At 57.9% G+C, this 27,700-nt stretch overlaps 4 protein-coding genes and 1 long non-coding RNA gene across 6 annotated transcripts; 2 read left to right on the top strand and 3 right to left on the bottom strand.

Annotated features, from left to right (window-relative positions):
- Positions 1–2,717: 2,717 nt before the first annotated feature.
- On the bottom strand, positions 2,718–8,037 carry UBXN1 (UBX domain protein 1). Of its 2 annotated transcripts, none has more exons than XM_067543846.1 (10): positions 7,935–8,037; positions 7,749–7,822; positions 5,920–5,973; positions 5,703–5,824; positions 5,212–5,290; positions 4,850–5,041; positions 4,524–4,653; positions 4,142–4,258; positions 3,573–3,753; positions 2,718–3,014 (listed from the first exon to the last, which is right to left on the bottom strand). In XM_067543846.1, exons 2-10 carry the CDS (start codon positions 7,802–7,804, stop codon positions 2,965–2,967), a joined length of 981 nt encoding a protein of 326 aa, XP_067399947.1. In that variant the 5' UTR covers positions 7,805–7,822; positions 7,935–8,037; the 3' UTR covers positions 2,718–2,964. The 2 variants fall into 2 exon arrangements, with proteins under 2 accessions (XP_067399947.1, XP_067399948.1); XM_067543847.1 differs by having other exon boundaries at positions 4,602–4,653; positions 7,935–8,029.
- A 1,905-nt stretch (positions 8,038–9,942) lies between these two features.
- On the top strand, positions 9,943–11,659 carry LOC137150467 (uncharacterized). Its single transcript, XM_067544421.1, has 3 exons — positions 9,943–9,995; positions 10,347–10,607; positions 11,162–11,659. The coding sequence occupies exons 1-3, from the start codon at positions 9,993–9,995 to the stop codon at positions 11,582–11,584; spliced, it is 687 nt and encodes a 228-aa protein (XP_067400522.1). The 5' UTR covers positions 9,943–9,992; the 3' UTR covers positions 11,585–11,659.
- Positions 11,660–14,915: 3,256 nt separating this feature from the next.
- LOC137150466 (proton-coupled zinc antiporter SLC30A1-like) lies at positions 14,916–16,913 on the top strand. The gene is made up of 2 exons (XM_067544420.1): positions 14,916–15,462; positions 15,820–16,913. The coding sequence occupies exons 1-2, from the start codon at positions 14,916–14,918 to the stop codon at positions 16,545–16,547; spliced, it is 1,275 nt and encodes a 424-aa protein (XP_067400521.1). The 3' UTR covers positions 16,548–16,913.
- A 566-nt stretch (positions 16,914–17,479) lies between these two features.
- LOC137150074 (uncharacterized) lies at positions 17,480–18,285 on the bottom strand. Its single transcript, XR_010918900.1, has 3 exons — positions 18,235–18,285; positions 17,864–17,941; positions 17,480–17,500 (listed from the first exon to the last, which is right to left on the bottom strand). It is a non-coding gene; the product is annotated as an uncharacterized lncRNA (long non-coding RNA).
- Positions 18,286–22,153: 3,868 nt separating this feature from the next.
- LRRN4CL (LRRN4 C-terminal like) lies at positions 22,154–25,737 on the bottom strand. Its single transcript, XM_067544419.1, has 2 exons — positions 25,592–25,737; positions 22,154–25,066 (listed from the first exon to the last, which is right to left on the bottom strand). The coding sequence occupies exon 2, from the start codon at positions 25,059–25,061 to the stop codon at positions 24,201–24,203; it is 861 nt and encodes a 286-aa protein (XP_067400520.1). The 5' UTR covers positions 25,062–25,066; positions 25,592–25,737; the 3' UTR covers positions 22,154–24,200.
- Positions 25,738–27,700: the final 1,963 nt, after the last annotated feature.

The raw sequence follows: 27,700 nt of genomic DNA, 5'->3' as shown, positions 1-27,700 counted from the left end.
CTGGCCCCATGGGCCCAAACTCTCAGCACCAATGGGAGTGGCTAGAATTACATTTCAATTACCTTAGGAAACAGTGACTTTGAAAACCTGGGGGCAGAAGGATAATCAACTGAGTAGGAGCTCTTAGTGTAGTGGTCCAGCCAAAAGGGCTAATGTGATCCTTGGCTGTTTGAACAGGAGAATCTCTTGTAGGAATAGAGAGGTTTTATTCCCTCTGTAGCTGGCACTGGTGCAAACAGCGCTGGAATACTGTGTCCAGTTCTGGAGTCCACAATTCTGGAGAGGGTTTGGAGAAGAACCACAAGAATGATTCGAGAATTAGAAAGCCTGCCTTGTAGTGATAGAGGCAACTTGGTCAGCCTAGAAGTACTGATAGGGGGAATGAACATTTCACAGAGGTCTTTTCAATCTAGCAGATAAAGACCTAGCAAAGATCCACTAGCTGGAAGCTGAAACTAGACAAATTCAGCCTAGAACTAAAGTGCAGATTTAACAGTGAGGGCCACTAACCATCAGAACAGGTTATCGAGGGCTGGGGTGGATTCACCACCCCTGGACGTTTTTTGGCCAAGTTTGCAAATACTTCTGGCTCAACTTGACAGCATTTCTGTGTGGAACATGATCACTTTTAACTGCCACATCTGGGGAAGTCCAAAATTTTAGGGCATCACAGGCCAGCAAACCAAATGAAGCCCTTGGCTATTAATGCTTCTCACATAAGCCCCCATCTCTGCTCACCCAGTAGTTTAATGTTGGCACCCTGAATGAGTTCTCTCAGACACAAATGATGGGGGCACACACAGCCATTGGTATAGGATGCTGATGTGAGGGGAATTGGAGACATGCCCAGAATTCTCCCTGCCTGGGAGTTTCAGAGCGGGATGGGAGGGTGGAACCCAGGCTGCTTTTGAGGGCACAGACGAATGCAAGGAGCCCCTGGCCTTGGCAATGTACTCAGCCCACACAAGCTACAAAGTGGGCATCTCCCTTATTAAATCTGATGGGACGCTTTCCTCACATCCCCTCTAATTTAAACAGGAATGAATTCAGGGATGATCTAGGGCCTGCCGTCAGGTCAGCCAAGTGGTCTGCTTGGTCTTGCACTAATCCAAACGGTGGACCCAGCCCACGGCTGAGTGGGCTTTCCCAAACCAGCTGTACTGGAAGAGTTTGGGATTCAGCAGCTGGGGAGGTGGTAATAACAGATAATGGGCAGAGGATCAAATTCTGGGCTCCCCCACCTATGCTTACAGCAAAGGGCTCCTGGGATTTATGGCTAACTCAGCACATGACCACAGGGAGTGCTGCTGAGCCAGAAAACCGGGGAGGGAAGAAGGGATGGGGAGAGTAAGGGCTCCGTCCTGGGAGCAGCACCTACTGTTTGCATCCTCAGCCCAGGACTCAACACATCCATCAGCCCCAGGCAAGGACTGTGCTGCTGCCTCCCCGCCCAGAGTTCCCAGCCAGGCTCGGGGGGGGGGGGGGGTGGGTGTGTGTGTGTGTGTGTGTGTGTGTGTGTGTGTGTGTGTGTGTGTGTGTGAGTGTGAGAGAGAGAGAGAGAGAGAGAGAGAGATGATGGCGGATGGCAATGTTGTTCCCTTCACACTGGGATTGGATCATGGAGGCTCCCCACAGCCCAACTACAGGAACAGCTGCTCCAAAAGGGCCCCCATAACTTGAGCTACCCAGAGAGGGCAGGTGGGACCCGCAGGCCCAGAGCACCCCATGGGCTGCTGCTCCTTCAGGGAGGGGGGAGCCCTAGGCCACAGGCCCCTTCTCACCTTCCCTCTGTTAAATTACCACATTCAGCACCAGCTTAGAAACCCCATTCCAAGCCCAGGCCATTGGGGCAAAGCCTCACCCCAACCCCCAGGGGTATCAACAGCAGCCTGGGCCCCCCACACCCACTAATTCCACAGTGGAGTCCACCCTCTCGCTCCCTTGTGCTCAATGGGGGCGGGGTGGGGGGTGTTTTCCATTTGCCTGTGTGGTAATACAGCCCCCACTGGGGGGGACACACAGCACTGTGCACCAGGGAAGAAGGGGACTCGCAGCCCATTCCAACCCCAGGCGTGCACCTCAGGTTCTTTACTGACCACGGACCAGGGCCTGGTTCACGTCTCACCTGAAAGATGGTCTGGCCCAGCACAGCAAGTGCCCCCCTCTACCCCTGCCCCTCTCCCTGCAGTACCACACCCCCTACTGCTGCACTGGGGCCAGCACTGACCGTAAGGAGAGAGCAGGCAGGGCTCTGACTTTTTTTTGCACCTTCCCCTCCCCATCAAGCACATGGGATAGGACATGATTGCAGCAGAGGGGTAATGAGAGCAGAAGTCTCTCTTCCTGCAGACTCTGCCTAGGGCAGGGCATCTTCCCTACCCAGACCCGGCCTGGTCTTTCCCCCTCTGACTGCTCCAGTCTCCCCTCCCAGGCTGTCTGTGTAGCACCCATCCTGACAGAGACCCCACTCTTGGCAGGGGGGTCCATGCAGCACCTGGCGTGAACGGGGCCCTGCTCTCTGCTGCCGCATGGGCTGGCGGTGTTGTGGGTGCATCATTTGGCATAACACATCTGACTATGGTGAGGCCACCTCCTGGCTGAGGGGGGGCCACCCAGCACCCATCCTGCAGCCTGCCCTCTCCAGCTGAGCTGGGGCCTCCATACTGTCAGCTCACCCCGAGCAGGCTGGGGGGAATAACGGTGGTGACGGCGGCGGCAGCAGCAGAACAGATGATGTTTATTAATGTCCCTGGTGCTGGGGCTCGCGCTGTGGCGCTCCCCCAGGGAAGCTGGGGACCCACCCCCTAGCAGCCGCTCTGCTGGGTTCCAGTCCTGGGCTCAGTTGGGCAGGGGGAGGGGCAGTACCACGGTGTGAAGGTGGCAGAGGGAACCACAGGAATCCAGGGACGGACGGACGGGTGGGGAGTGAGCTCTGGTCACAGCACGCATGAGCCGGGAAGGTCTTCAGCTGTTACACTTCTTGGCCACGATGAGAACAGCCGAAGGCACCAGACCTGTGGGAACAGGAGACAGGCTGAAGCCAGGGGCAGGTGTATATGGGGCCTGGGAGAGCAGTGTCCACTCACTGCAGGTCTGATCCGTGGGAGTCATTCCCGCAGGGGCGGGCACTGTACTGAACTGGAAGGGCCTTGGGTGCTCTGTGGTTTGCATCCCCCTAGAACCTTGTAGTGGCTGATGATGGCAGCGGGTGCAGAGATCCTGCAGGGCCACAGCAACAGGGACATGGTTGTCTCCTTCAGAGGGATCTCTGCTCAGAGCCCTGACTCTCTCCCTTCTCTGGTGGGGGGCCCCAAAGCAACAGTTGGATGGTCCTGCAGTCAGGAGTCCCCAGCCCAGATCTGTTCTCAAAGGACTCATTGCTGTTGCTCAGTGGTTAGAGTAGCAGGGGCTGGGAGCCAGGACTCCTGGCTTCTGTTCCCCAGCTGTGGAAGGGGAATGGGATCTAGTGGGTCAGAGCAGGGTGGCTGGGAGGCAGGATTCCTGCTTCTATTCCCCAGCTCTGCTGCTAACTGTGCCCTCAAGCCAGTTGCTTTGCTTGGCCCCAGGCTCACCCAGCTCCTGCAAGGGTTTCTCCATGTCCTCATCAGTGAAGATGCGGCGGGGAAAGCTGGTGAGGAGGTGGAAGGGCTCCCCGCCATCCTTGCTGTTCAGCTCTACATACAGCCGCACGGCCGCCAGCTGCTCCTTGGCCTTGAAGGTCTGCGTGAGCGACGTCCCGTCCAACAGTCTTACCTGGAGGGAGGGCAAGAGGGGCTAGGTACACCCCATGCCAGGGTGGGGCAGTATGCTGGGATAGGGAGCCTGGGGGCAGCCTCGTCCCCCTGCATTAAGAGGAGAACTGCCCCCGCTCTCCTTTTCTCCTGTCCTCAGGGCACCCCTGGGTGTGACCCCACAGAGAAGGGGCTTCCTTCAGACCCGTAGCAGCAAGCCAGATCAGGCCAACAGCCCAAGGACTGCCTGTGACCCAGGCAGAAACCCCCCGGCTTCCCCAGCAAGGCCTGTTGTCTGCACCCATCCAGCAACCCCCAGCAGGGTGATGGGGAGCAGACTGGCATGTGTGAAAGGAGCAGATGGACGAAGCACAAGGGTCCGAGGGGCCGCTCCCTTCTGCCCAGGGTACCTGTATTCGGCATTGGTCATACTCTCTCTTCGTTGGCGGTTCCTGGCTGGGGGAAGAGGGCACCAGTGTCATCTGGACTGGCTCGTCTGGGGCCTGGGAGCTGCTGCCACCTCCAAACTGGTTGGGAAAGTTATACAGAGTGTGACAGGCACCAAGACAAGAGAGAGCTTCCCCCTCTAGGCTGCCCCAGAGACCCACCCATGCGCTCACACAGCCCCCCACACCCGGACCCAGAAGCCACAGGGGAAAGCCACACCCAGGGCATCTCCCATCTCCCTCCCCACATATGGGGCACTGGGCATGGGATCTCACATGGGGAATGAGAGCCACCACAGCCCTCCCCCCACCAGACCTCCCCCCAGTTCCCCTCACGCATACGTACACCCTGACTTAAGGGATGGCAGTGGCAGGGGTCATCATGGGGGGCCTGGATCCCATCCAACCACTGCTGCTCACCCACCTTCTTGGCTCGCTCTGCCTTGTCCCGCTCGATCTTCTCACGCACCCGCTGCCTGCAAGGAGAACAGGCCCAGCTAGAGACAGACTCGCAGCATGGCGCAGGGCTGTGCTTCTGCTGCAACATCATGGCCAGAGCAGGTTCCACAGCCACATCCACCCTTTCCCAATGCACCTCATCCCCACTTCTTCCACCCAGGCACCTACTCCCTCAATCTTCACTTGCTCCCCATGCATCTGCATCGCTCTCACTTGGCCAGCTTCTCCTCCATCTTCTCCCTGCGCCTCTCCTCTGCCATCTTCTTCATCTCATCCTCCTGCAGCTTCTGGCGGATCATGGAGAGCTCCTGGCCCTGCTTGCGCCGCTGCTTCTCCCGCTCAATGGTCTCCCGTTTCTCCCGCTCCTCCCTCTCCCGCTGCTTCTGCGCAATCAGCTCCATCATCCTGCAGGAGGGACAGGAGTGGGGACCACTCTTCCATGCTCTCTCCCTCCCCACAGGACCCAAATCTTCCTTGCACCAAAAGCTATGTTCCCAGCATGCCATGCAGCTGGGGGCCAGGTCTCTCCCTGCCAGCAGGGGACTCTGGAGGGGAAAGGCGAGGGCTCTTCCTACCTCTTAGTCTGTTCCCTCTTTTCCTCCTCAGTCAGGGGATGCTTGTCATCTCCCTCAGCCGAGCCCTCCGCCACAAGATCTGTAGGGAAAAGCCTGTTACCCTCTGCTCAGAGGCCAGCACCCCCTGCTGCCCACAAGGGATACATGAGTAATGGGCAAGCACCTGGGTATCAAGGTGGGACTAGGATCCTTCAGTGCCCCTGTCACGGCAGGTTTCCCCACATGGATGTGGAGGGGGGCAGCAAACAAGCGAAGAGGGAGGGGCCAGACATGCCACATGCCCGGGGTGTGAGCCTGGACTGCAGCAGGGCAAAGCCCAGCCCACTGTCAGCTGGGTCCCAATGCAGGTGGAGAGGGTTGTTCCAGGAGGGAACAGCCAAGGAGGAAGCAAGACCCTGGTGTGAATGGGCCACAACCCAGCCTAAAGGGTCCCACAAGTCAGGGTGGGCAGCTTGCCCCCGCCCCAGGCAACTCCTCAGGGCTGTTCAAACCTGCTCTGGCTTCCATAGTCTCAGGGGTACATCCTTCGGGGGGCTCCTCTGTGCCCAAGACGTGGCCCTGGGGAGGCACATATGGCTCATCCACGTCGGGGTCATTTTCATGCTCCATGAGCCTTTTGAGGGGGTAGAGAGAACAAGCATCAGCAGAGAGAAGGCGGAGGCACTAGGAAAAGCAGACAGATATAGGGGGAGGAGAGCGCCAACACACCAGTCCATGGCCTGCTCGATGCCCTGGTTCCCCGTCAGCGCCAGCGCCTTCTCCCTGAAAGAAATGGACAGCCGTGGCTCAGTTCCACCCTACAGGAGTGGCACAGCTACATCACCGCCCCACCCCCACAGCAGCATCCTCCTTGTGAAACGCTTCACAGAGTGAAAACAGATGGGCAGCTCCATGGGGCAACCCACATTGCCACTAGCCAGGCCACAAGGCCAAACCTCTGGCAGATTGACAGAACATTACCCAACCTGCAACAGATACCACAGCCGCCAGCAAAACATCAATCTGAGCACCAGGGATGAGGGTGGAATCAGCAGGAAGCACAGAGGGGCCGTGCGATAGGCTGGATAACCAGGGTGATAATAGTTCATGCTGGTGGAAGCTCTGGAAGGGCTAGAATATGGTCTGCTTCAGGGCTGAGCCAATCACTAGATATTGGGGGCTAAGGTGAGGCCTCCGTGGGGGTACATTGTCCCGTCCCTCCCCCCCGCTTATTCCTGTGGGTGCAGGAGCACAAAAAGCTCCCTCCTCCTTCCCCCACACAGAACTGGTCCTTCAAGACCCTCCTACTTCCTAGGAAGGCCTACTCCAGAGCAGGGAGGTGATTTCCCTTCTGCTTATGGCCTTGGTGAGATCAAGACTGGAATCCTTGCTGAGATCTGGGAGCTACCTTTTAAATTAAGTATTGAGCAATAGAAGAGGGTGAGAAGAAGAACCACAAAAACTATTCAAGGGCTGGAGAAAATGCCTCACAGTGAGAGACTGAAAGACCTCAGTCTGTTTAGTTTATCAAAAAGAAGACAGAGATAACCTGATTAGTATATACGTAGCTTCACGGGGAGAAAATAGCAGGCACTAAAGGGTCTTTAATGTAGCAGAGATAGGCAGAACAAGAACCAACAGCTGGAAGCTGAGGCAAGACACATTCCAATGAGAAACAATGCATGCTTTTCCCAGGGAGGGTGATTCACCACTGGAACAAGCTCCCCAGAGCAAGGGTGGATTCTCCATCTCCAGTCCACACTGGCTGCCTTTCCGGAAAATTATTCAGTCAAACACAAGTGACCAAGCTCAGAGCAGGGGGAACTGGGCGACATTCTCTGGCGTGTGCTGTGCTGCAGGGCAGACAGATGATCTAATGGTCCTTCTGGCCTTACATTCTATGGCAGCATCTATGAATCCTCTGAAGCACCATTGGAGACAGGACTAGAAGGACTCTAGATCTGATCCAGTTGGGCCATTGCTATGGAACTGATGCTGCCAACCACTGCATCCAGCTTTGACACATGTAGCAGACTTGATTTCAAAGAGACCCTGCTTTTCGCGCTCGCTGGCCGGTCCCGCAGTGCTGCTCACAAGGGGGTACCCAAGCTGCTGGGGTTGTGAATTCAAGCTAAAGAACATCAAGCTGGCCCCAGTCCCTGGTTTGATTCAGTACCACCAAGGCGGTGTGGCACAGGCATCATTACACAGAGTCTCTGGCTGGTGGCACAGCTAGTCTCCAGCCCCATTCGGGGTTGGGGGGAGGGGACATTTTAGAAGCATTCCATATTTAGCCTAAAGAATCGCGGGGGGGGGGGACGGGGACGCAGCGCAGGGGGGGCAGCAGCATTATCCCTGCTGCGCTGGTGGGGAAATTGAGGCACAGGGCAAGGACTCCCAGACCCCATCCTATCCGCCACGTGACCCCCCCCCTCCCAGCACGGGGATAGAAACCAGGCGCCCTGGGCTTGGCACTAGATCGTCCCTTCCCCACATTGCAGACCCCGCCGTGACGCAGCCCCTAGACCAGGACCCCCGGGCGGGGGCGGGGCACATACGCTCTGCCCTGCGGGAAGCCCATCTCCAGGAGGCTCTCCAGCGCCGTGCACTCCATGCCGGACCCCGCCGCGCCCTGCAGAGGGAAGAGGGAGAAAAGGTTCCTGCGTCTCCCCGCGGCGTCTCCCCCGCGCCCCGCCCATCCCCCCGCCGAGCCCCCCGCAGCGGGCGGGGTCCCGGGGACTCACCGGGTCCGACCCTGCCTCCAATGGGGGCTCCCGCACCGGGCCGGAAGCAGCGAGACTCGCGCGGCCGCTCTGTTTGGTCACGTGAGGGCCCGCGGAGTCGAGACGGCAGACGAAGACGGCAGCCGCACAGGGACAAACGGCGCCGTCCCGCGCTCATCCTTAAAGTGGAAGAGATCCCCAAATCCCCTCCCCAGCTCTGGGAGCGGAGTCGGGCCCAGGGGTTAGAGTGGGGAAGCCTAAATTACATCCCTAGCTCTGCCAGGTATTCACTAGGTCCCTCGGGATAAGTCACGGCCCACTCGCTGCCTCAGTTTCCCCACATCCAAAGTGAGAACCAACCATTATTCACACTCCGGACAGGGGGGCAACACAATCACCTGGACAGAGAGAAACATCCAGAGAGGCTCCCCTAGAGTGACCCCTTTCCCCCCTCAACCACTGGTTCTTATCCCAGCCTCCCCACCACAGGATCTGTCATGTCCCAGGCAGTGTCTATACCAGTAAGACTGTGCCAGCTTAGCCCCCTAGCCTGGATGCAGCCTACATCAACAGAAAGGGTTTGTCCGATGGTGTAGGAACACCACCTCTCCATACGCCCCGCATTGGCTGTGCTGACAGAAGCCCTCCTTCAGTGGACATAGCTATGTCTGCACTGGGGTTAGGTCAGCAGAACTACATTGCTCTGGAGTGTGTGTGTGTGTGTTTTTTTTTTTAACATATCTTGATCTCTACAGCTCTTCAGACCAAACCCTCATTGTGCACTAACTGGCAGGACTGACATCTGTCCCATGTGACTCCTTTTCTCTCTCCACAAGGGAACAACAATTTTGTTTGGGTAGGGTCTTGTTTATTGTCTTTTTTATTTTCCATGTTTATATGGGAGAAGGCTGGTCAGAGCAGCAGGCAGGGATGGTGCTTCATTCCTCTGGGAGTTCATCTCACAGCTTGGGACCAGCCCCAAGGAACTGTGTCTATTCTAACGTACCTATCTGCTCCCCATCACCATAGCATCAGAGTGCCTAACAGACTTTACTGCATTTACCTCATACACCCCTGGGAAGTAGCCCTAGACTATTATCCCCATTGAACAGAGCAGGAACTGAGGCACAGAAAGGCTAAGTAACTTGCCCAAGGTCACACAGGAAGTATGTGGCAGAGATGGGACGTGAACCCAGGTCTCCCAAATTCCAAGCTAGTGGCCTGACCAATAGATCATCCTTCTTCTCTTGTGGTAGCAAGTCTCGTGGTGCTGCGGAGAGGAGCTGTTGATGCTGGTGGCCGTCTAAAGTATTAGACTCTTTTAGGGCTTGATTGCACAGTAAAGTTATTCTGGTGTAAGGCAGGGTGTGAATTCAAAGCGTGAGGGCTGTTCTGGAGCAGCTCCCCACGTGGCTGCTTTTACTCTGGAATAGCTGTTCCAGTCAATTCCCCCCAATCAAAGTGGGGTCAAGCCCTTGGGTATCCTGGGGCTAGGCCACTGAGTATCAAGGCCATGTGCTGCTGAGAAGACTGTGCTGCAGTCCATCTCCAGTCCCTGGGGGATGCACATTGCCCAGATCCCCAGCGATGAATGGATACAGGGCTAGGAATACAACTCTGGCCGTGATCGCTACAAACTCAACTCCCCCCCTAGAGTCCTCATAGTCTCCTTTGGTGTTGGGGATATTTCACGGGTCCCAGCTGTTCTTACTCCAGGACAGATGTGGAGGGGTGACGGCCTGATCTTACCCACGGAGATAGGAGCTGAGGGAAGGGGCCTGATCTTACCCTAAGGGGTGGGATCTTGCGTGAGGGGTGGAGTCTCTCTGCGCCTCTCTTGGTCTATGGGGCAGATGGAAGAGGAGATGAGTTTGCTTTGAGGGCATGTGTGGCATGAGATGGGGCAGTGAGAGACAGCTCTCTAACTCAGCATGACACCGCTCAGGTTGGAACATCCAAGCTGAGACCACAAATGTTTCCTTGGTGATGCCCTGGACCCGGAACCTACACACACAGGCAGAACCTTGTCATCCTTGGGCCCAGCACCAGTGGGGGGGCTGGAGGAATCTGGGCTCCAGGATGGTGAGAGGCAGTGGATGGGAGGAGTCTGTTGTGTGTATGTCAAATGGCTGCCCCACCCCACTTCAGAGGTGTCTGCATCTCCCCACTGGATGAGGGATCTCTGTATAAATAGCCTCTGTGTTCCCACCCCCTGAGGGTTTGCATCTCAGTGCTGAGCAAGGGATCCCTGTGTAAACAGCTGCCATGCCCCACCCCAGAGGCAATTGCATCTCAGTAGCTGGGGAAGCAGTCTCTGTATATACACAATCTGCAGTGCATGTTGGGATCTCACTAGAGAAATGCCAGGTACTGTCATACTGAGTACTGTAGCCCCTTTCATCCCCCATCTGTCTGTTCATCCTCCCCTTGCAGCAGCCCCCAGAAGGAGGATCACATCCAGGCCTCACGCCCAATGGGCCAGGCCCAGCCTTGCTCTACCCAGCATGGCCAGCGCCCAACATTCCCCCAGCCCTGTGGGCATCTGGGAATATTGTTGCACAGGAGCACAACTACTGCAGCTGGCCAGGCGCTGAAGGTAGCATGCGGACAGCCCCCAGCTCGGAGAGAATGGAGCCAGCCACAGTCAGAAGGAGCCGGCAAACACATAAGGGCCCCAGGCACAAAGCGAGTCAGGTGAGTGGCTGGGGGCAGCAATCCTAGTACAGCCAGATAACAGTTGGGGGTCAGGGACCTGGGGGATTGGCCCACAGCCACAGCCCACTGGCCAGGCCAAGGCCCCCTATGCAGATCAGTGATCCTTAGCGATCCTACAAGAACAAACACGCATCTTATCTAACCCTAGCAAGGGATCCCTGTATGAGCAACCCCTGAACCCCACCAGAGAGGCACCTGCATCTCAGCATTGGGCAAGGGATGCCTGTATAAACAACCCCCACTCCTTATCAGAGGCATCTCCATTTCAGTGCTCCCTATTATGATTCCTTCCAGGTGGGGCCAGTGAATTACTGGGTAAAAAGTGCTGAGACACTCCGATGAAGGGGGGCCTCTAGGGGGTGCAATATGGCTGTTATTATATGGCTGACTTATATGAGGTGGAGGACCCAGTACACCCAGCCTGCAGCTCTTGTACAAAGCAGGGACAGGATTGTTGGCGGGGTGGGGTGGGTGCGGAGAGCAGCTCTGAATCCTGGTTTGGCCCCTCACTCTAGCTTTGCCCACTCTCGCAGAGATCCAGGGCCTCTATGCCCACCGGACCCACAGCAGCCAGTGTCTTCTGCAGCCACCAGCCCCTCAGGGTGAGGAGGAAGAAGAGGGTGAAGGCCCAGGCTGTCCAGCTGCTCCGGATCCACGGCCTGTCCCTGAGCCAGTACCGGCAACTGTTCCGCTCACTGGTGGAGCAGGAGCTGGGTCCAGCAGAGCCCGCAGCCCATGGGCTAGAGTGGGCCCGCAGGATCAAGGAGCAGCTGTTCTATGCCGTGGGCTGCCCCCGCTACCGGCAGCTGGTGGGGCCCAACGGACGTGTCCGGGTGGTGGAGTATTTGCCCCGCTCTGGGCACAAGCAGGCCCCACCCCACTACGACATCGACACTGGGGATGAGGAGCTCCCTGGCACTGAGGAGGCCCCAGGCCCACCTCAGCCTTTGCCCTAGGAGGCCAACTCTGCAGAGCCCAGCTGGGGCCAGGCACGCCCCGGCAAACCTCAATTACAGTCAATTATACTGTGAACCTGGCAGCATGTGATCTGTGTATTAATGGTATCACTGTGGTCCAATGCCTGTCTGTTGTGAAGGGACCTGGTGGAGCTGGGTCTGGGTCAAGCCACGTCATTGTTCCCAGCCCTGGGTTTCTCAGTTGCCCTCCCAGGCATTGACCCCATGGAACTCCGCAGTCCAGCTGCCCCTGCCCCCAGAACCGATGCCCCAGTCCTCTTGAAACCCTGGTCACTTACACTCACCTCCTCCTGGCTATGGGCACTCTGGGCCTCTAGTTTAACCTCTTGAGGGACAACACAGCAGGAAGGCAGGGAACACAGAGTTAGCAAAAGCGGCTCTGAACCACAGCCACTTTACTCTTCAACAGCGCTGGAGAGTAATGAATCTCTGGAAAATAACCAAAGTCCAGACACTTGCCACCCTGCTGGATCTCCCCCATCCAGTGCATGCAAGGCCTCTGATGTTGTTTCAGGCCATTCAGCATCCTCCTATTCTTGCTGTCTTGTTTCCATGTGGCGATGGCTGCCCCCACTCAGAGTAGCACCCTGCTCTCTTCCTTCTTTGGCTTGGTGATTGGCCGGACAGCTCTCGTCCTCTCCCCCAGCCAGGCATCTGTGCAGGAGAGGTCCAGGTGTGTAGCCCACCACTCAAGAGTCATTTGACCAGGACAGCTGCAGATTATGAGTCCTGGAGAATTCTCCATGTTGGGCTTTTGGCGAGGTGCTATGTCGCTGGGCTAGGCAAGGAGGCTGGCTGAAGGCATTTAAATAGGTTCACCTTGGGCAGGGTTACATCATACAAAATGGACTTCATAGTTTGATATAGACATATCCCATTGTCTCACATGGGAATTCCCAGATACTTTGGTACAGAGTCCCCCTAGATGGGGCTGGGATTCCCAGTTGCCCCAGTACAAACTCCCTCAGATGAAGCTGGGATTCCCAGTTTTCCCCAGTAGATATATAAATATATAAATCAGAAGTTTGGCATTGCAGAAACTTGATAAGGGAAGCAAACAGACCCAAGAAGAAATCTATGGCCAGCAGAGTTAAGGACAATAAGGAGTTTTTAAAATATATGAGGCAAAAATAGAATCCTGACAATGGTACTGGGCCGTTATTAGAACTATCCATAATAATGCAGAAAGGGCAGAAGCATTCAATAAATATTTCTATTTTGTATTTGGGGGGAAAAAACAGATGATATAGTCCCATCATATGGTGATGATAACAATTCTACTTATATCTTTCCACTATACTAGTATCTCTGGAGGATGTTAAACAACAAATATTAAAGTTGGACATTTTTAAATGAGCAGGGTCCAGATAACTTGCATCCAAAAGTTTTAAAAGGGCTGGCTGAGGAGCTTGCTGGACTGTTTCTGTTAATTTTCAATAAGCCTTGGAGCACGGGGGAAGTTCTAGAAGGCTGGAAAAAGCGAACATTGTGCCATTTTTTAAAAGGGTAAATGGGATGACCTGGGTAATTATAAGCCTGTCAGCCTGGTATCAATCCCAGGCAGGATAACAGAGCAGCTGATTCAGGACTCAATTAAGAATTAAAGGAGGGTAATGTAATTAATACAAATCAACATGGTTTTACGGAAAATAGATCCTGTTAAACTAACTTGGTATCTTTTTTTGATAAATTACAAGTTTGGTTGATAAAGGTAACAGTGTTGCCATATTATTATACACAGACTTCTGTAAAGTGTTTGACTTGGTACTCACACAGCCCAACATTTTTATGAAAAAACTAGAATGATATAAAATTAACATGGCATGCATTAAATGGACTCAAAAACTGGCTAATTGATAGGTCTCAAAATTTAATTGTAAACAGGGAATCATCAAGCAGTTGTGTTTCCAGTGGGGTCCTCCAAGGATTGGTTCTGAGCCCTATGCTAACTGCTTCATCGATTACATGGAAGAAACATAAAACCATCATTGATAAAGTTTACAGATGACAAAAGCATTGGATAATGGAGAGGACAGATCCATGATTCACTACAATCTGAATCTCTTGATATATTGGGTGCAAGCAAACTATATGTTTTAATACAATTAACTGTAAGTGTATACATCTAGGAATAAAGAATGTAGGCCATACTTACACAACAGGAGACGCAGGGACTCTGAAAAAGATCTGGGGTTTGTGAGGGATAATCAGCTGAACATGAGTCCACAGTGCAACTCTGTGGCCAAAGGGGCTAAAGGCTAATCCAATCCTGGAATGCATAAACAGGAATCTCAACAGCCCGCTGCTGGAATACTGAGTCCAGTTCTGGTGCCCACAATTCAAGAACAATGAAGATTCAGAGAAGAGCCACAAAAATGAAGGAAGGATTAAAAAACTTGCCTTATAGTGACAGACCAAAGAGCTCCCTCTATTTAGTTTAACAAGAGAAGGTTAAGGAGTGACTTGATCATAGTCTATAAATACCTACATGGGTAACAAATATTTAATAAAGGGCTCTTCGATCTACAAGAGAAAGATATAACATGATCCAATGGCTGGAAGTTGAAGCTAGACATATTCAGACTGATAATTAAGTGTACATTTTTGACAATGAGGGTAATTAACCCTTGGAACAATTTACCCAGGGTCGTGGTGGATTCTCCTTCACAGACAATTGTTAAATCTAGATGGGATATTTTTCTAAACAGGAATGAATACAGAGAAGTCTTATGCCCTGCATTATACAGGAGGTCAGACCAGATGATCACAGTGGTCCCTTCTGGCCTGGGAATCTATGAAGCCTCTGCCGGTGCTGGGATTCCCAGTCACCCCAGTATAGCAGCCCTTGGGGATCCCATGTCTGAGCTGTCCCATGTGGACCCTAGGATTGGGGGCATCTGCCCACTCCCACCCCAGTTTGCAGAGGGAAGAGGGGAGGTCTTCCTGCTCTGGGTTGGAGGTCGTGAGAGCAAACTGTGTGCTGTGCTTGCCAGCTGGCAGAGAGCTGGACAAGCAGCCACAGGGGGAGGGAGCCAGCGCTGCCCCTTTAAGGGACCACCAGAGACCGCGGGGCTGTGTGCACCGGCCACTCTGAGTGCAAACTCCTGGCAACAAGTGCAGAGCAGCAGGGACAGGACGGAGCCCAGAGCCCAGAGAAGGAGGAGACTGCTGGGGTAGGGACAGGATCTGGGACAGGGGCAGGGACGAGGCTGCCAGGAGAGTGGGGCGGGGTAGAGTAGGAGCCGGTTTGGAGCCTTGAGCTTAGACAGGGCTAGGTGCCCAGATGGGGGTGGGGGCTGCTGGGGCAGGGATGGGGCTGCCCAGGCTGCTGATGGGGATGGGGCACCCAGGCTGGCTGGCAGAGCAAGGGCTGAGGGGGCACCAGGGATGGCTAACTGCCCAGCTCGGTCTTGCCCTCGGCCTGTTCCTGGCGGAGGTGGTGGCGAGCCGGGTCACGGGCTCCCTACTGGCTCTCTCCTGCTCACTGCAGACACTGGGGATGGTGCTGGCACTGGGGGTGGCTCTGCTGGATGCCCAGCTGGCCTGCAGGGCACACCCTGGTGACAGGAACACCTTCGGATGGATGCGGGCCCGGGTGGCAGGGACCCTGGTCTGTGGTGTGTTCCTGACAGCACTGTGCCTGGCTCTGCTGCCCGAGGCACTGCACCGGGCAGGGCACCCCCAGGTGACAGAGCGGCCCCTGGCACTGGTGGGAGTTGGGGCTGCTGGGCTCCTCATCCATCTGGCTGAGGTGAGGCTGGATGAGCAGCACTGTCCTGCCCCGGGAAAGAGGCATCGCAGCAGCATCCCCAGCAGAGGGGCTGCAGCCACAGGCAGCTCTGCCCAGGAGACACAAGGTGAGTCCTGCCAAGCGGGGTGGTCCTGGGCCAGGCCTGTTTCTCAGCTCAGGAGGGCTGAGCTGGGGGGCGGTACCGGGCCAGGCCTGCTGTCTCAGCCTGGGGAAGAAGGTGGGGGGAGGGATGTGGGGGAAGGGGCGGGTGGGAGAGTTTGCTAGAGTGAGAATTGAGTTTGCCCTTTGACCCCTAAATTTTTGCTCCTTTGCCCCCCAGTCCTGTGACTGCTGCCCTTTACCCCCATATCTCTGCTTCTTTGACCCCCACCTTGCCCTTTGACCCCTGCCCTTTGCCCCCAAGCTGTGGCACGAGATGTTGCCCCCACACCCCTTTCACGCCTCTTCCTTCCCCCTTACACAGACCTGCTAGGGAACTGGCAGCACTGGCTAGAGGACGGGTGCTTGCCCACAGAGGAGTCTGGTGCCCGGCTGGCCCTCTGCCTTCGCCTGCTGGCTGCCTCGTTGGGCCCTGCTGCCGTGCTGCTATATTCACTTGCCTTCCACCTGCTGTGGCCCCCATGCACAGAGCATGCGTCTTGCTTGCCCTCCTGCGCTGGGATGCTGTGCCGGCCCCTGGGCACCCCTGCGCCAGCCCTGGCAGAGCTGGGGCCCTGCTGGCTGCTGTACTTGGACCCCGGGCTCTGTGTGGCTGTGCTGCTGGCCTTGATCCTTTTGGCTGCCCCCTCACTGCGGGGCTCTGCCCTCGTGCTGCTGCAGGCCGTGCCCGACCATCTGGACCTGTGGCGACTTGAGTCACATCTGAGGGGCACGGAGGGGGTGGCAGCCCTGCGTGAGCTCCATGTCTGGCAGCTGACCGGCGCCCACAGCCTGGTGGCCACGGCCCATGTCTGGTGCCTGGACCCCACCTCCTACGGGGCCGTGGCCAGGAGGATCCAGCAGGTGTTCTGGGAGCATGGGATCCACGCAGCCACGGTGCAGCCTGAGTTTGGGGCACCTCAGGGATCGTGCTGCAGGGCAGCAGCCGGGGGGAAAGGCTGCATGGGGGGTGGTGAGGCCCACAGGAAGAGGCACCCGTCACTCCCATCCCCCAGCCCCACAGTGATCCTGGAATACGAGACCACGGTGTGAGCCACGGGAGCCGCCTCTGAACCTAAAGGGGGCCATGGTAGCGACTGCCTGAGCCACATCTGCTGCCCCACTCCTCAGGCAGGCCGGGGAGTGGAGAAGCCCTGAAGACTGAGACTGAAGTGAGGAGCCTCCAAGGATTAGCCCCATTATGGGGATTTGGAACCTGTCGTGCTATGGGACAGGGCTGCCTCCGGGACTCAGGACTGGCCATGGCACGGGACACCACTGCAAACCAGCACTTGGGATGTGCCATGCCTTGGGACAGGGCTGCGCCTGGACTCCACACTCAGGATGGACCGTTGCACAGGACGGGCTCCCCATAGGACTTCGGACAGGATGTGCCATAGGACGGGGCTAATGTGGGGCCTCTCCTTTTAGAGTGCTGCATTCCCTGTAAGTAAAGGGCATGGAGCTGCCTGCCAGGATGTTGCTCTTTATTGCTTGGCGACAGCCACAGGGGTTGGAGCACGGGGGGAAGGTCGGGTGCCAGCCTGGTCTGTGACTCCTTTTGGCTGATTCCGTCATGTGCTGCCCTGGAAAGCACAGCACCCTGCGTGGAGAGAGGGGAGATGGGGCAGTGTCAGCTCCAGGGGTGTTCCTGCCCCAACCCCACACGGGCTGGAGTATATCTTCCTCCCCACAGCACAGCCCAGGCTGGGGTGTGTATCCCGCGACCCCGCATGAGCTGGGGTGTGCCCCCTCCCTACAACACTGCACAGGCTGGGGTGTGTATCCCGCAACACGACATGGGCTGGCGCACCTCCTTCACAGAGCCCCAACCCCATGTGGGCTGGGGTGTGATCCTCTATTCCACATGGCTCCCTTCCCTCCCCATCTACCCCTCAGCCAGGGTTCCCTTACCCAGTCCCTGCTCGCTACTGTTTCAGGACCTTGCTGATGCCTTCACAGATGCGTTGCACCTTGGCGTTACTGTCCACGTAGCCATCGCCATTCTGTGGGGCAAAGGGATGGGTCAGTCTGTGTTGCCCAGGAGGCCCCTGCCCTCCTGCCCAGTCCCCCCAAAGCTGAAGATGTGTCCCCCTACTTCACCCTTCCATAACAGCATGGTGCCCCCCAGAGCTCCCTGGAACTGGGGATGTGTCCTCCTGCCCAACCCCGCAAAGCTGGGGATGTGCCCCCCGCACAGTACCCCCCACACAGTACCCCCCAGCCACCCCAGAGCCGGGGATGTGCTTCCCGCACAGTGCCCTTGCCCAGCCCCTCCCCGCGAGCTGAGGATGTGCCCCCAACATGATGCCCCAGCCCAGCCCCCCCAGCCGGGAGGTGCCCACATGCAGTGCCCGCTAGGTACTCACGATCTTGGAGTGCAGGACTTGGCTGCTGTCAGGGAGAAGAATCTCGAAAGCCCCAGAGCTGGGGGCCATTTCCCCTGTCTGGATAGAGAGCGAGGGTGTGGTGACCTGGTGGCGTGTGGTGGGGGAAGCAGTGACTGAACAGCGGGACAGCGGGCCCTATGGAGAGCTGTCCCAGAGCGGGGGTGAAACCTTGAGGAGTCTAGGGCCATGTGTTCCCCACACAAATCTGGGGGATGCCCTTGGGGGCTCAGCTGAGTGGAGTGGGGTGCCCTGCTCTAACCCTGCTCTACTGGTGATGGGACAGCCCCCAACCCTCATTCCCTGTCCCTCCTAACCCCGGCCCCAGCCCCAGCCTGACCCAAGTCACTCACGATCTCCAGCTGCTTTGGGAAGCGTTTCTCTAGGAACTCCTGCAGCTGCAGGAACTGGAAGGAGCAGAGGAAGAGACAGGGGGTCAGTGACCTGGAGCGGGGGAAGAGCCCACCACTGCCCCCTTTTCCCCAGCCCCAGGGAGCCTGTTAGGCCCTCGAATCCCCCCTGCTCTCTGGCATTACCCAGGGCACCTCACTCCTCAGAGGGGGAGACACCACAAGCCGGGCGGCCCAGCTCCATTCTGCAGGGGGAAGGGCTGGGAGCCCCCAGGTACCATCCCCCACAGATGAAGGCTCAGTGAAAGCCAGGGTACACAGGGGCATTGGGGGGCACACAGAGGGCATGGGGGGCACACAGGCCAGGCCTCTTACAGAAGGTGGGGGCACATGAGGGCTGTGTCTCTCACAGAGGTGTGGGGGACACGTGGGGGGGGGGGGGGGGTTCTTTACTCACCCGGCTTCTGTATCCTCAGCTGCCACTACAAGGCAAACAGAGCCCAGCATCAGCACGGCGCAGCCCCATGCGGAGAGGGAGCGAGGGTGGGCAGGAGTGCTGGGGTTTGGGCAGAGGCCCAGTACCAGGGAGTGTCAGAATTGGGGGGGTCAGTGAGAAGGGAGGCTAAGGCAGGGACCCAGCGCTTAGGGTGGACTGTGCCCTTGGGGGGCAGTGCCTTGGGAGGCAGTGTTGGTAGAGGGGGCTCATGGGAGGGGACGGTGCTGGATGAGGGTAGCCCATGGGTGGGTAGGGCTTATAGGGTGTGCCCATGGGAGGGTGGTTCTGAGTGGGGGGCAGGTGGGGTGCTTATGGGGGGGCAGTGCTGGGTGGGGGGTGTCCATGGGGGGCAGGGATGGTTAGGAGGTACCGGGGGTGCTGGGTGGGGGGGTGCCCATGGGTGGCAGTGCTGGTTAGGAGGTACCAGGGGGTGCTGGGTGCCCGTGGGGGGCAGGGCTGGTTAGGAGGTACCAGGGGGTGCTGGGTGGGGGGTGCCCATAGGGGGCAGGGCTGGTTAGGAGGTACCAGGGGGTGCCCACGGGGGGCAGGGCTGGTTAGGAGGTACCAGGGGGTGCTGGGTGGGGGGGTGCCCATGGGGGGCAGTGCTGGTTAGGAGGTACCAGGGGGTGCTGGGGGGGTGCCCAAGGGGGGCAGTGTTGGTTAGGAGGTACTGGGGGGTTCTGGGTGGGGGGGTGCCCACGGGGGGTAGGGCTGGTTAGGAGGTACCAGGGGGTGCTGGGTGGGGGGGGTGCCCATGGGGGCAGTGCTGGTTAGGGGGTGCTGGGGGGTGTGCTCATGGGGGGGCAGTGCTGGTTAGGAGGTACCGGGGGGTGCTGGGTGGGGGGGGTGCCCATGGGGGGCAGGGCTGGTTAGGAGGTACCGGGGGTGCTGGGTGGGGGGGTGTCCATGGGGGGCAGGGCTGGTTAGGAGGTACCAGGGGGTCCTGGGTGGGGGGTGCCCACGGGGGGGCAGGGCTGGTTAGGAGGTACCAGGGGGTGCTGGGTGGGGGGGATCTCTGCCACTCACCAGAAGATGATCTTCACTTGCAGGCGTGGGGCAGCCATGGCGATGCCCGACCCAGCCGGGGGCAGGGTGGTTAATGGCTCAGAACCAGCCTGGGCCGGAGCAGCCCATTCACCCTGCCATGGGGGAAGTGAGACTCCAAGGGCAGTTTCCGTCCCCCCCCCCAAACCAATTCCTCCCGCCAGCCTCCTAGCAGCTTTTGCCAGGGCAATTGGGAGGCGGGGGGTGTCTGAGGTCAAAGCCCCTACCTGCCCCCCTATGGATTGGTCTGGGCCAGGCCCATGGGGAATCCCAGTTGCTAGGCAACCTCCTGAAAATTCTGCGTGGGGGTGATGCCCACAAGCCCAGCCCCCTTCCCCTCGCACAACCCTGCCCTCTACCACTGCCCCCCATGCCAGACTGTGCTGCTCCCCCATGGTCCCTGCCCCTCCCCCCAGATCCCACCCCAGCATCCCTCCCCTCTCCCATGCTCCCTCTCCCAGTTTGCCAGCTCTGTGCCCTGGATCCTGCACCCTCTGCCCCGCCCAGACCCTGCTCCATTTCCTGGCTCCAGCCATCTGCATGGCTTTAACCCCCCGACTCTTGCAGAAAATCTTGTCACAGCCTGGCCTTGCCCCCTCTCTGAATGGGCACTGCCCCTCCCATGGGTTGTTGTGAGGGGACCTAGCTGCCAAGCCCCCTGGGTCTGGGCTGAACCAGGTCATTGTTCCCAGCCCTGGATATCTCAGTGCACTGCCAGGTGCAGGTCTGAGCCCTTCCTAGAGCAATGGAGACCCCACAATCAAGCTGCCTTACACCTTGGAGCCAGCACTCCAGCCCACCCTAGCCCCAGGTGCTTGGACACGTCCCCCCAGAGTCCCCTGGTACTCCCGACACAAGACTCTGGCAGGTGTCTTGATCACTTGAGCTCTAGGAGGGGAGTGGGCTCTGGCGGAGTTAGATCAGGGCAGGTTGGGAGCCAGGACTCCAGGGCTCTTTTCCCAGCTGTGCCCCTGACTGCGTTTGTGTCTGTAACATTTTCTGAGTTTTCAAGGCAAAGGGAAGCATCTGTGGGGTGTGTGTGTGAAGTGCCAAGTTCTTTCCCCGCACCCATGGCCACTGCCCAAGAGAATGGGACAGACTGGGGGGTCCCATGGCCAAGGAGCGGGGTAGCTGAGGCTCAGTGTGTGGGCCTCAGGCCGGGCAGCCTTTCCACCAGGCTTCAGGGCCAAGCGGTCGGGGGTTTCCATCTCAGCACGGGACACAGCTACCCATCGGTGATGGAATTGGTCTGTATTGTGTGTGTGGGGGGGTGATTTGCTGCCCTGAATGCCGTGAAGCGCCTTCCCCAGAGCAGGCCCATCATGGGAACTGGCTGGGGCTGATGCCTCCCCCCTTTTCCGATCATGGTTCTTCCTCTTCCTGTCCCATCCCCTCCTCTGCCTCAGCTGGACCCTTTCCTTCCCTCCCTTTCCCACAGCCCCTCCTGACACTGCTCCCCCACCCACTTCACAGCTCAGCTAAACTGCCCCCTCCCATGCCTGCTGTTACAGAGCCGGGGGCCTTGGCCCGGGGCCCAGGACAGTGTGGGGAGGTATGTAGGTCAGACAGGAAACACTCCAAGCAGGGAATGAAAGAGGCTTTGTTCCCCTCATGGCCCCCAAGCACTGGTGCCACCCTTAACCCTGTGTGTGCTGGGCTGCAGCCAGCATTGCAGGGCACCAAGTCATGAGCATGAGCACACAGGGTGTGTCCGGACAAGCCAGGGGCAAATGCACATGCAGGGGATGGGAGTGGGGGTGTGACAATGAGTGTGTCTCTGTGTGTGATGTTTTGGTTGTGTGGAGGGGGCAGGTGGGTGTGTTACAGTGAACATGTGTCTGTGTGAATGTCTGACAGTGAGTGGGAATGACGTGTGTAACATGGTGTGTGTGTTACAGTGAGCATGTGGATCTGTGTGTGATATGTCAGTGTGTATTATAGTGAGCATGTGTCTGTGTGTGTGAATGAGGGAGTGTGTGTGTTACAGTGAGTTACAGGATGTCAGTGTGTGGAGTATGTGTCTGTGTCAGTGAGCATATCTCAGTGTGCATGGAGTGTGTGTGTTATAGTGAGTGTGTGTCAATGTGTGTGTGTCAATGAGGGGTGTGTGTTGCAGTGTGCTTATGTTGGTATGTGTGGAGTGCTGTGTGTTACAGTGAGTGTGTGTGTCAATGAGAGTGTTTGTGTATTACAGTGAGCGTGTTTCAGTGTGTGGAATGCATTTGTTTTACAGTGAGTGTGTGTATGTGTTACAGTGTGTCAATAAGTGTGTGTTACAGTGAGAGTGTGTTGTTGAGTGTGTGTATTGCAGTGCACGCAAGTTGGTGCATGTGTCAGTCCCAAGGCATTCACAGCTTTCAAGGCTGGAGATTTTCCCAAAACACAAAGCTCTTCCTAAGTGGGCCCTGCCTGGGAAATCACTGCGCCCAACTGAGCGAAAACAAAGCACAGCTCAGCTCAAATCGCCTGAGTGGGCAGCAGTGAGAGGCCCAGACATCCTCGCACTCATCAATAGCCATTCGCCCAGAGTGCCTGAATACAGAGGGGCAGGTCCTGGGTTAGCACCCCAGCCTGAGCACTCCCAGCCCCGCGGCCCAGTGGCAAGCGAGTGCCTGGCTCCGTGGCCTGCAGGGGAGTGTGTCAGAGCAGTGCTGGGATGCCGTACCAGCTCAGGGGTGCGCCGTGTCTGGCATGCAAGTGACTCAGAGCTGGGCTCACTGCCACCTTCGGGACCGGGTGGCTACCACGCTGCAGCCAGCATGGTGAGATCACGGCAAACTTGGCCGGGAGCATGTGTGCGAGTGTGTGCGCATGCCACTGTGCTTGTGGGTGTGTGAGTGACACTGTCTGGCAGCCAGGGGCCAGGAGGGGAAGGAGCTGGGATTTGGCCCATGTACAGTGTCTGCATGTCTATGTGGGTGTCACTCTGCGTGTTTCTCTGTGCGTCTGTGTGGGCACGTACTACTCCGGATGCCTGCGTATGTGTGCGCCCAAGTGCCAGGAAGGGAAGTGGCTGTGAGTTAGCCCCATTATTACACTGCGTCCCATACCCGCGGTTTCCTGTGCTGGGGGTGATCATGTCTCCCCAGGTTACGCAACCTACATCAGAAATGGTCGAGTCCCAACATTACAGGAGCAATCCCTTCTCCGCCCCCTCTCAGTGCCAATCCACTCCCGGCTTCCCTCTGGCTCCAGCACAGCTGGGCCCAAAATACTGAACTAGACAGAGGCATCTCCCCACCTCCATGCCCAGCCTAGCCCCTTGGCACTGGGGTGCCCAGCCCCGAATGCAGACAGTGTCAAGTCCATGTATTCAGCCCTGGTGCCTGCCCCAATGAGGCTGAGTTCTGCCCCAACACTTCCCACCTGCCTCTGTCTGAGGCCTGCAGAGCCATCCCTAACACACTCCAGCTGTGCTTGGCTGCCCCTCACATACCAGGCGGGGCACCATGGCCTCCCCAGCAGTCAGGGCAAGGAGCTAGACCATCCCCAGAGGTAGGAGGGTGGGGCTGTTCGTCATTCCCCTCGCCTCCTGGGCTGGGGCCCTCTCATGCACATCTGGGCTGGGTCATGTTTTCCAGGCTGCGGTTCAAGGGCCCTTGTGACACTGCTGGGTGCGGCTGTGTGTGGAAAGCCCAACAGAGCTGGGTTCAGACAGCCCGTCCAGGAAGGCGGGGAAGAGCCCTGCTGGGGGCTCCACGATGATTCACAGTTCCAAGCAGCCGAGATGAGCTGAAGGATACGAGGGACAAACCTGTGGCCAGGACATTGCTTCTGGGCTTTATTCATCTGCAATTCATGCTCAACAAGCTTCCATTGCCAGCAGTGCAGGACACCCCTGGCCTCGCCGCCATGGTGACCAGCCCCCTGCCATGGCTCCTCCCCCATCGCATGACCCCACGTTGCCATCCAAGCTATGGGGAGAAGATGGTCCCAGGGTGCAGTCCCAAGGCCAGACATACAACAGCAAGTGGGGTGACTTCCCCCCACAACAAGCAGGGGGAGCTCCAGGCAACCCCCGCCCCCACTGGAGCCAGCACAGGGAGTATGGAGCAAGGTGTTCGCCTGTGGGACCATTACTCAGAATAATTCATACTGGCTGCCAAGAGCCTCCACCTATGGGTTCCTCTGTCCCCTCGTGGGGCCTCCCCACAGCCCTCGATACTTCAGGACATTCCCCCCCCCCATACACATCCTTTGCATAAATAAATAAATAAATAAAAGATGGGGGGGGCAGCAGGACCTGAGAGGCCTCATCCCATGTGGCATGGGGGAGGGCATCATGCCCTGGGTGGGTCAGGTGGTGCCCCCCCTTAACTCCACATCTCCACCAGCCCTGCTCCCCACTGCATGGGGCCGTCCGTGGGGCTGGCTCTGTGGTCCAGGCCAGCAATGTACATGTCCAGGGGCTGGAGGCTTCAGGGGGCCCCTACAGCTGCTCCTTGCCCTCGTATGAGCCGTTGGCGACCCCATCTGGTCCCACCTCTGCATCCAGGATATTGTCCTGGGAGCCATGGAATTGCCGTCTCCTGGAGCGCAGGCCAAAGTGCCAGGTCAGCGCAGCTATCACCACCAGGCCCAACATGGCCGCCAGTCCTGCCGCCACATATGCGTAGAGCAGCTGGGGGACCAGGGTACGGATGATGCGGCATGGTCCATGGGCCCGACTCCCATCGTCGGTGGGGCTGGCACCGGCCCGGTTGGCTGCCATGATGCACACCAGGTAGGAGGTTCTAGGGCGCAGCCCCTCAAGCACTGCCATCCGGAAGGTGCTGTTGAAGATGGGGCCAACAATGGGGGGGTCCCCGTCAGCCTGGTACGTCAGCCGATACTCCCGCACTGTGGAGGAGGGGGCACACCACCGCAGGCTGGCCCCAGACTCGGTGACATGCACTGCCCCCAGCTGGGGTGACTCCGGGGGCACATCTGGGCCAGACACCCCAGGGCACAGGCAGCCAGTCTCCCTGCTCAGCTCTGCACAGGCTGGCTGCAGGTGGCGGCAACGGTGGTAGTCACAAAGTTGATGGGGTGGATGCTGGGAGCCGGGCATCTCTCTGGTATCTGGTGTGGAGAGATCCTCATAGCTGTAATAGTCTGTCCCCGAGTCATCCCATGGTGTGGGGGAGGCAAGGGAGCTGCTCCCTTGGGTGTGGAGCCAGGGCCAATGGCTCTGGCCCTTTGGGGGAAGGGGTAAGGAGCCCCCCATGCTTGTCGGAGCTCCCCCTGGGCACAGAATCAGGATGCAAGCAGCTGTGAGGATTGGGGCTGAGATTCTCAGGAGTATGGTCATGTTTCCTGGACGACAGAGAGAGAGAGAGGACCGGGTGAGTGTCTGAGGTGGGATGAGGCTACAGGATACTGGGGAGAAGGTATGATTCCCCCATCAGAGCACTCTGCTCCACTCCTGCCCCCTTTCAAGATCCCAAGGAGCTATACAGTGCTTGGGAACCAGGGCAAGGTCATTGTCCCTACTTCACACAAGAGGAAACTGAGGCACAGACAGGAAGGAACTCACCCAAACTGCCAGTCAGTGGCAGAGCTGGGAACAGACCCAAGGGGTCCTGACTCCTGCCTCCCGCCACCCCCGCTCTCACACACTAGACCCCACGCAGAGCTGGGGACAGAACCCAGGAGTCCTGGAACTGAAAACCCAGCTATCCATAGGCTAAAAGTCTCCATGTGCCATTCGGGGGCTCTCTCCACAGGCCCTTCCCCAGTGCAAGGCCCCTCACAAGGAAACACCCGGCGGCTGTGAGGGCCAATGGCCTCCAGGCAGGTGTCCCAGGGCTGTGGAGATGGGGCTCCCCTGCCCACACTGACCTGGTGCCTGCAGATGGAAGAAGCTCTGGAGCTCGGCGCTGCTGGTCTCTGCTTTCCCAGTCCAGTCTCGTCTGTTTCGCCCCAGCAGCGCAGCGCAGCGCAGCGCGCTTTATGCAGCCCGGGAGCTGAGCTCATCCCCCGCCCACAGCCCGTCCCGTCCAGGCCCGGCCCAGCTTGCGGGGGGGCTGCCAGGGGGCGGAGCACCCCGGGGGCTCCTGAGGGAGTGGAGGGGGCTGCAGGTGGCTACAAAGAAAATAAAACTCTGCCTTATAAGGACATTTCGTTCCCTCCCGGCTGATCCTCCCAGCCAGGGGGCCGCAGATGGGGCAGGGCAGGGACGGGGGTCTGGCCCTCTGCCTCCCCCGCCCAGCCCTCGGAGTCACGGGCGCTGTCACGGACGGCTCCGGGCAGGACAGATTCTTCCTGCCCTGGCCTGGCCCGACAGTCAGGAACCAGACAGGCCCCAGGGACCCAGCCTGCCTCCAGTCCGGAACATAGGGGCGAGGGCGGGGAGCCAGATCCCCCGGGGTTCTAGCCTGGGCTGTGGTAGGGGAGTGGGGGCTAATGGTGAGAGCAGACAGCCTGGCAGTCATTGCCTGGGTGCTCTCCCCAGGGCTGGGAGGGGAGAGCAGTCTAGCGGGCTAGAGCTGGGGGAGGGCTGGGAGTCGGGAACCCTGCATTCAAGCCTCAACCCTGGAAGTGGGGGTGGTTAAAGGTTAACCCTAATGGTTAAAACAGGGGGCACTTGGGAGCCAGGACGCCTGGGTTCTATCCCAGGCTCTGGTGGGAACTAGCGGGTTAGAGCAGGGGGAAGGGACCTGGGGGGCAGGACCTGTGGTTTCTGTTCTCTGCCACTGACTCACTCTGAGCTTGGATGAGTCTCTGGGGCTGAGATTCACCCTCTTTACAATGGAGACCAGGCTCCATTCATCCCTGTCTCTAAAGCAGCCACCAGCTGGTGTGCTGACAAGAGGCGGGTGGAGCCAGCCCCCCCCCCATAGACAATGCTGACCTCCGCCTCCAACCCCAGCCTCAATGAGCTCAGGGGGGATGAGCAGGAAGTGACAGTCTGTTCCCTGGATCTCAGCCCCTGCTGGCACCTGCACAGCACGGCCTGGGTGACTCATGTGGGGCAAAGGGAGCAGGAGTGGGTGGGGGGCTCTGTTCAGACAGACACTGTTAGGTCAACAGAGCTGCCAAGAGCAGTTTCTTCACGCCTAGGGAAACCCTGGATCCTGTTCAAAACCATGCCTGCTTCAGGAGAGGCCTGGCTTGTGGCAGAGCTGGGGGTTCCCCACTGGTTCTCAGGTGTCCCAGGGGGACATACACTAAGAGGGGGGTTATTAGCAGCTGGAGTTGCCCACTACTGGGGGCTGGAGTGGCATGGGGGGAAGGGACTGGTGCCCATCTCACTGTCCTGGGTCCTCCCCCCCTCCTCCAGCCAGGGGCCTTATCTACAGCTGCAATTGGCACTGGCTTAAAAGTGACAACACCCTGCATGGATGCTCTGAATTTAATTTACACCCAGGTTACGGAGCTTGGCTCGTACCTAGGACTCTGCTGAGGCAGCTGGCAGCAGCCAAATCTGGTTTAACACAGCTTGAGGGAGATGGAGGAAACACCACACTGTGACAAACTCATGAGTCAGGCCCCCGAAATCACAAGATTTAAAAAGACAATAAATGTTGCAATACTGGAGCCCCCATGTCCCTCCCTAGAGGTGGCTGCATCTCATCACCAGGCAAAGGAGCCTTGCATAAACAACCCCCTTGCGCCATGCTAGAGGCAGCTGCATCTCGCTGTTGGGCAAGGAATCCCTCTATAAACAGCCTCCGCACTCATCCCCAGAGGCAGCTGCTGAGAGAAGCCAGTTTTGCACCTAAGGGAGCTCATTCACTGAGGTTTCTCTAGAGCTTTGTGTTCACTTGCTGGAACAGGTGGGAGAAGCATCATTAGCAGTGTTTGGTGATGTTTTAACATAAAACCAGGCTGCTTTGGTCCTTACATTGTTTAGGGTTATTAATTACTTGGTTTGCACTGACAGCAGGGCCCCATCCTGCCTCAGCACCCCCTGTGCTGTTCAGGGGTCACTCATTGCTGAAGATGTTT

This window comes from Emydura macquarii, unplaced genomic scaffold (genome assembly GCF_026122565.2).
Source record: "Emydura macquarii macquarii isolate MOO-44397 ecotype Brisbane River unplaced genomic scaffold, CSIRO-AGI_Emac_v2 contig_968, whole genome shotgun sequence".
Taxonomy (NCBI): Eukaryota; Metazoa; Chordata; order Testudines; family Chelidae; genus Emydura; species Emydura macquarii.
The sequence above is the reverse complement of the archived record's forward strand: the minus strand, read 5'-3'. Positions and strand labels throughout refer to the sequence as shown.

What these genes read in the sequence shown, in the direction of transcription:
- UBXN1 (XM_067543846.1), bottom strand. Translation starts at nt 7,804, where the DNA reads ATGGAGTGCACGGCGCTGGAGAGCCTCCTGGAGATGGGCTTCCCGCAG. An exon ending in GGCTTCCCGCAGGGCAGAGC is followed by an intron (nt 5,974 to 7,748) that starts GTATGTGCCCCG and finishes CATTTCTTTCAG; the next exon opens with GGAGAAGGCGCTGGCGCTGA. An exon ending in GAAACCCTTGCAGGAGCTGG is followed by an intron (nt 3,015 to 3,572) that starts GTGAGCCTGGGG and finishes CTGTTCCCACAG; the next exon opens with GTCTGGTGCCTTCGGCTGTT.
- LOC137150467 (XM_067544421.1), top strand. An exon ending in CCAGGCACAAAGCGAGTCAG is followed by an intron (nt 10,608 to 11,161) that starts GTGAGTGGCTGG and finishes CCACTCTCGCAG; the next exon opens with AGATCCAGGGCCTCTATGCC.
- LOC137150466 (XM_067544420.1), top strand. Translation starts at nt 14,916, where the DNA reads ATGGGGCTGCCCAGGCTGCTGATGGGGATGGGGCACCCAGGCTGGCTG. An exon ending in CTCTGCCCAGGAGACACAAG is followed by an intron (nt 15,463 to 15,819) that starts GTGAGTCCTGCC and finishes CCCCTTACACAG; the next exon opens with ACCTGCTAGGGAACTGGCAG.
- LRRN4CL (XM_067544419.1), bottom strand. Translation starts at nt 25,061, where the DNA reads ATGACCATACTCCTGAGAATCTCAGCCCCAATCCTCACAGCTGCTTGC.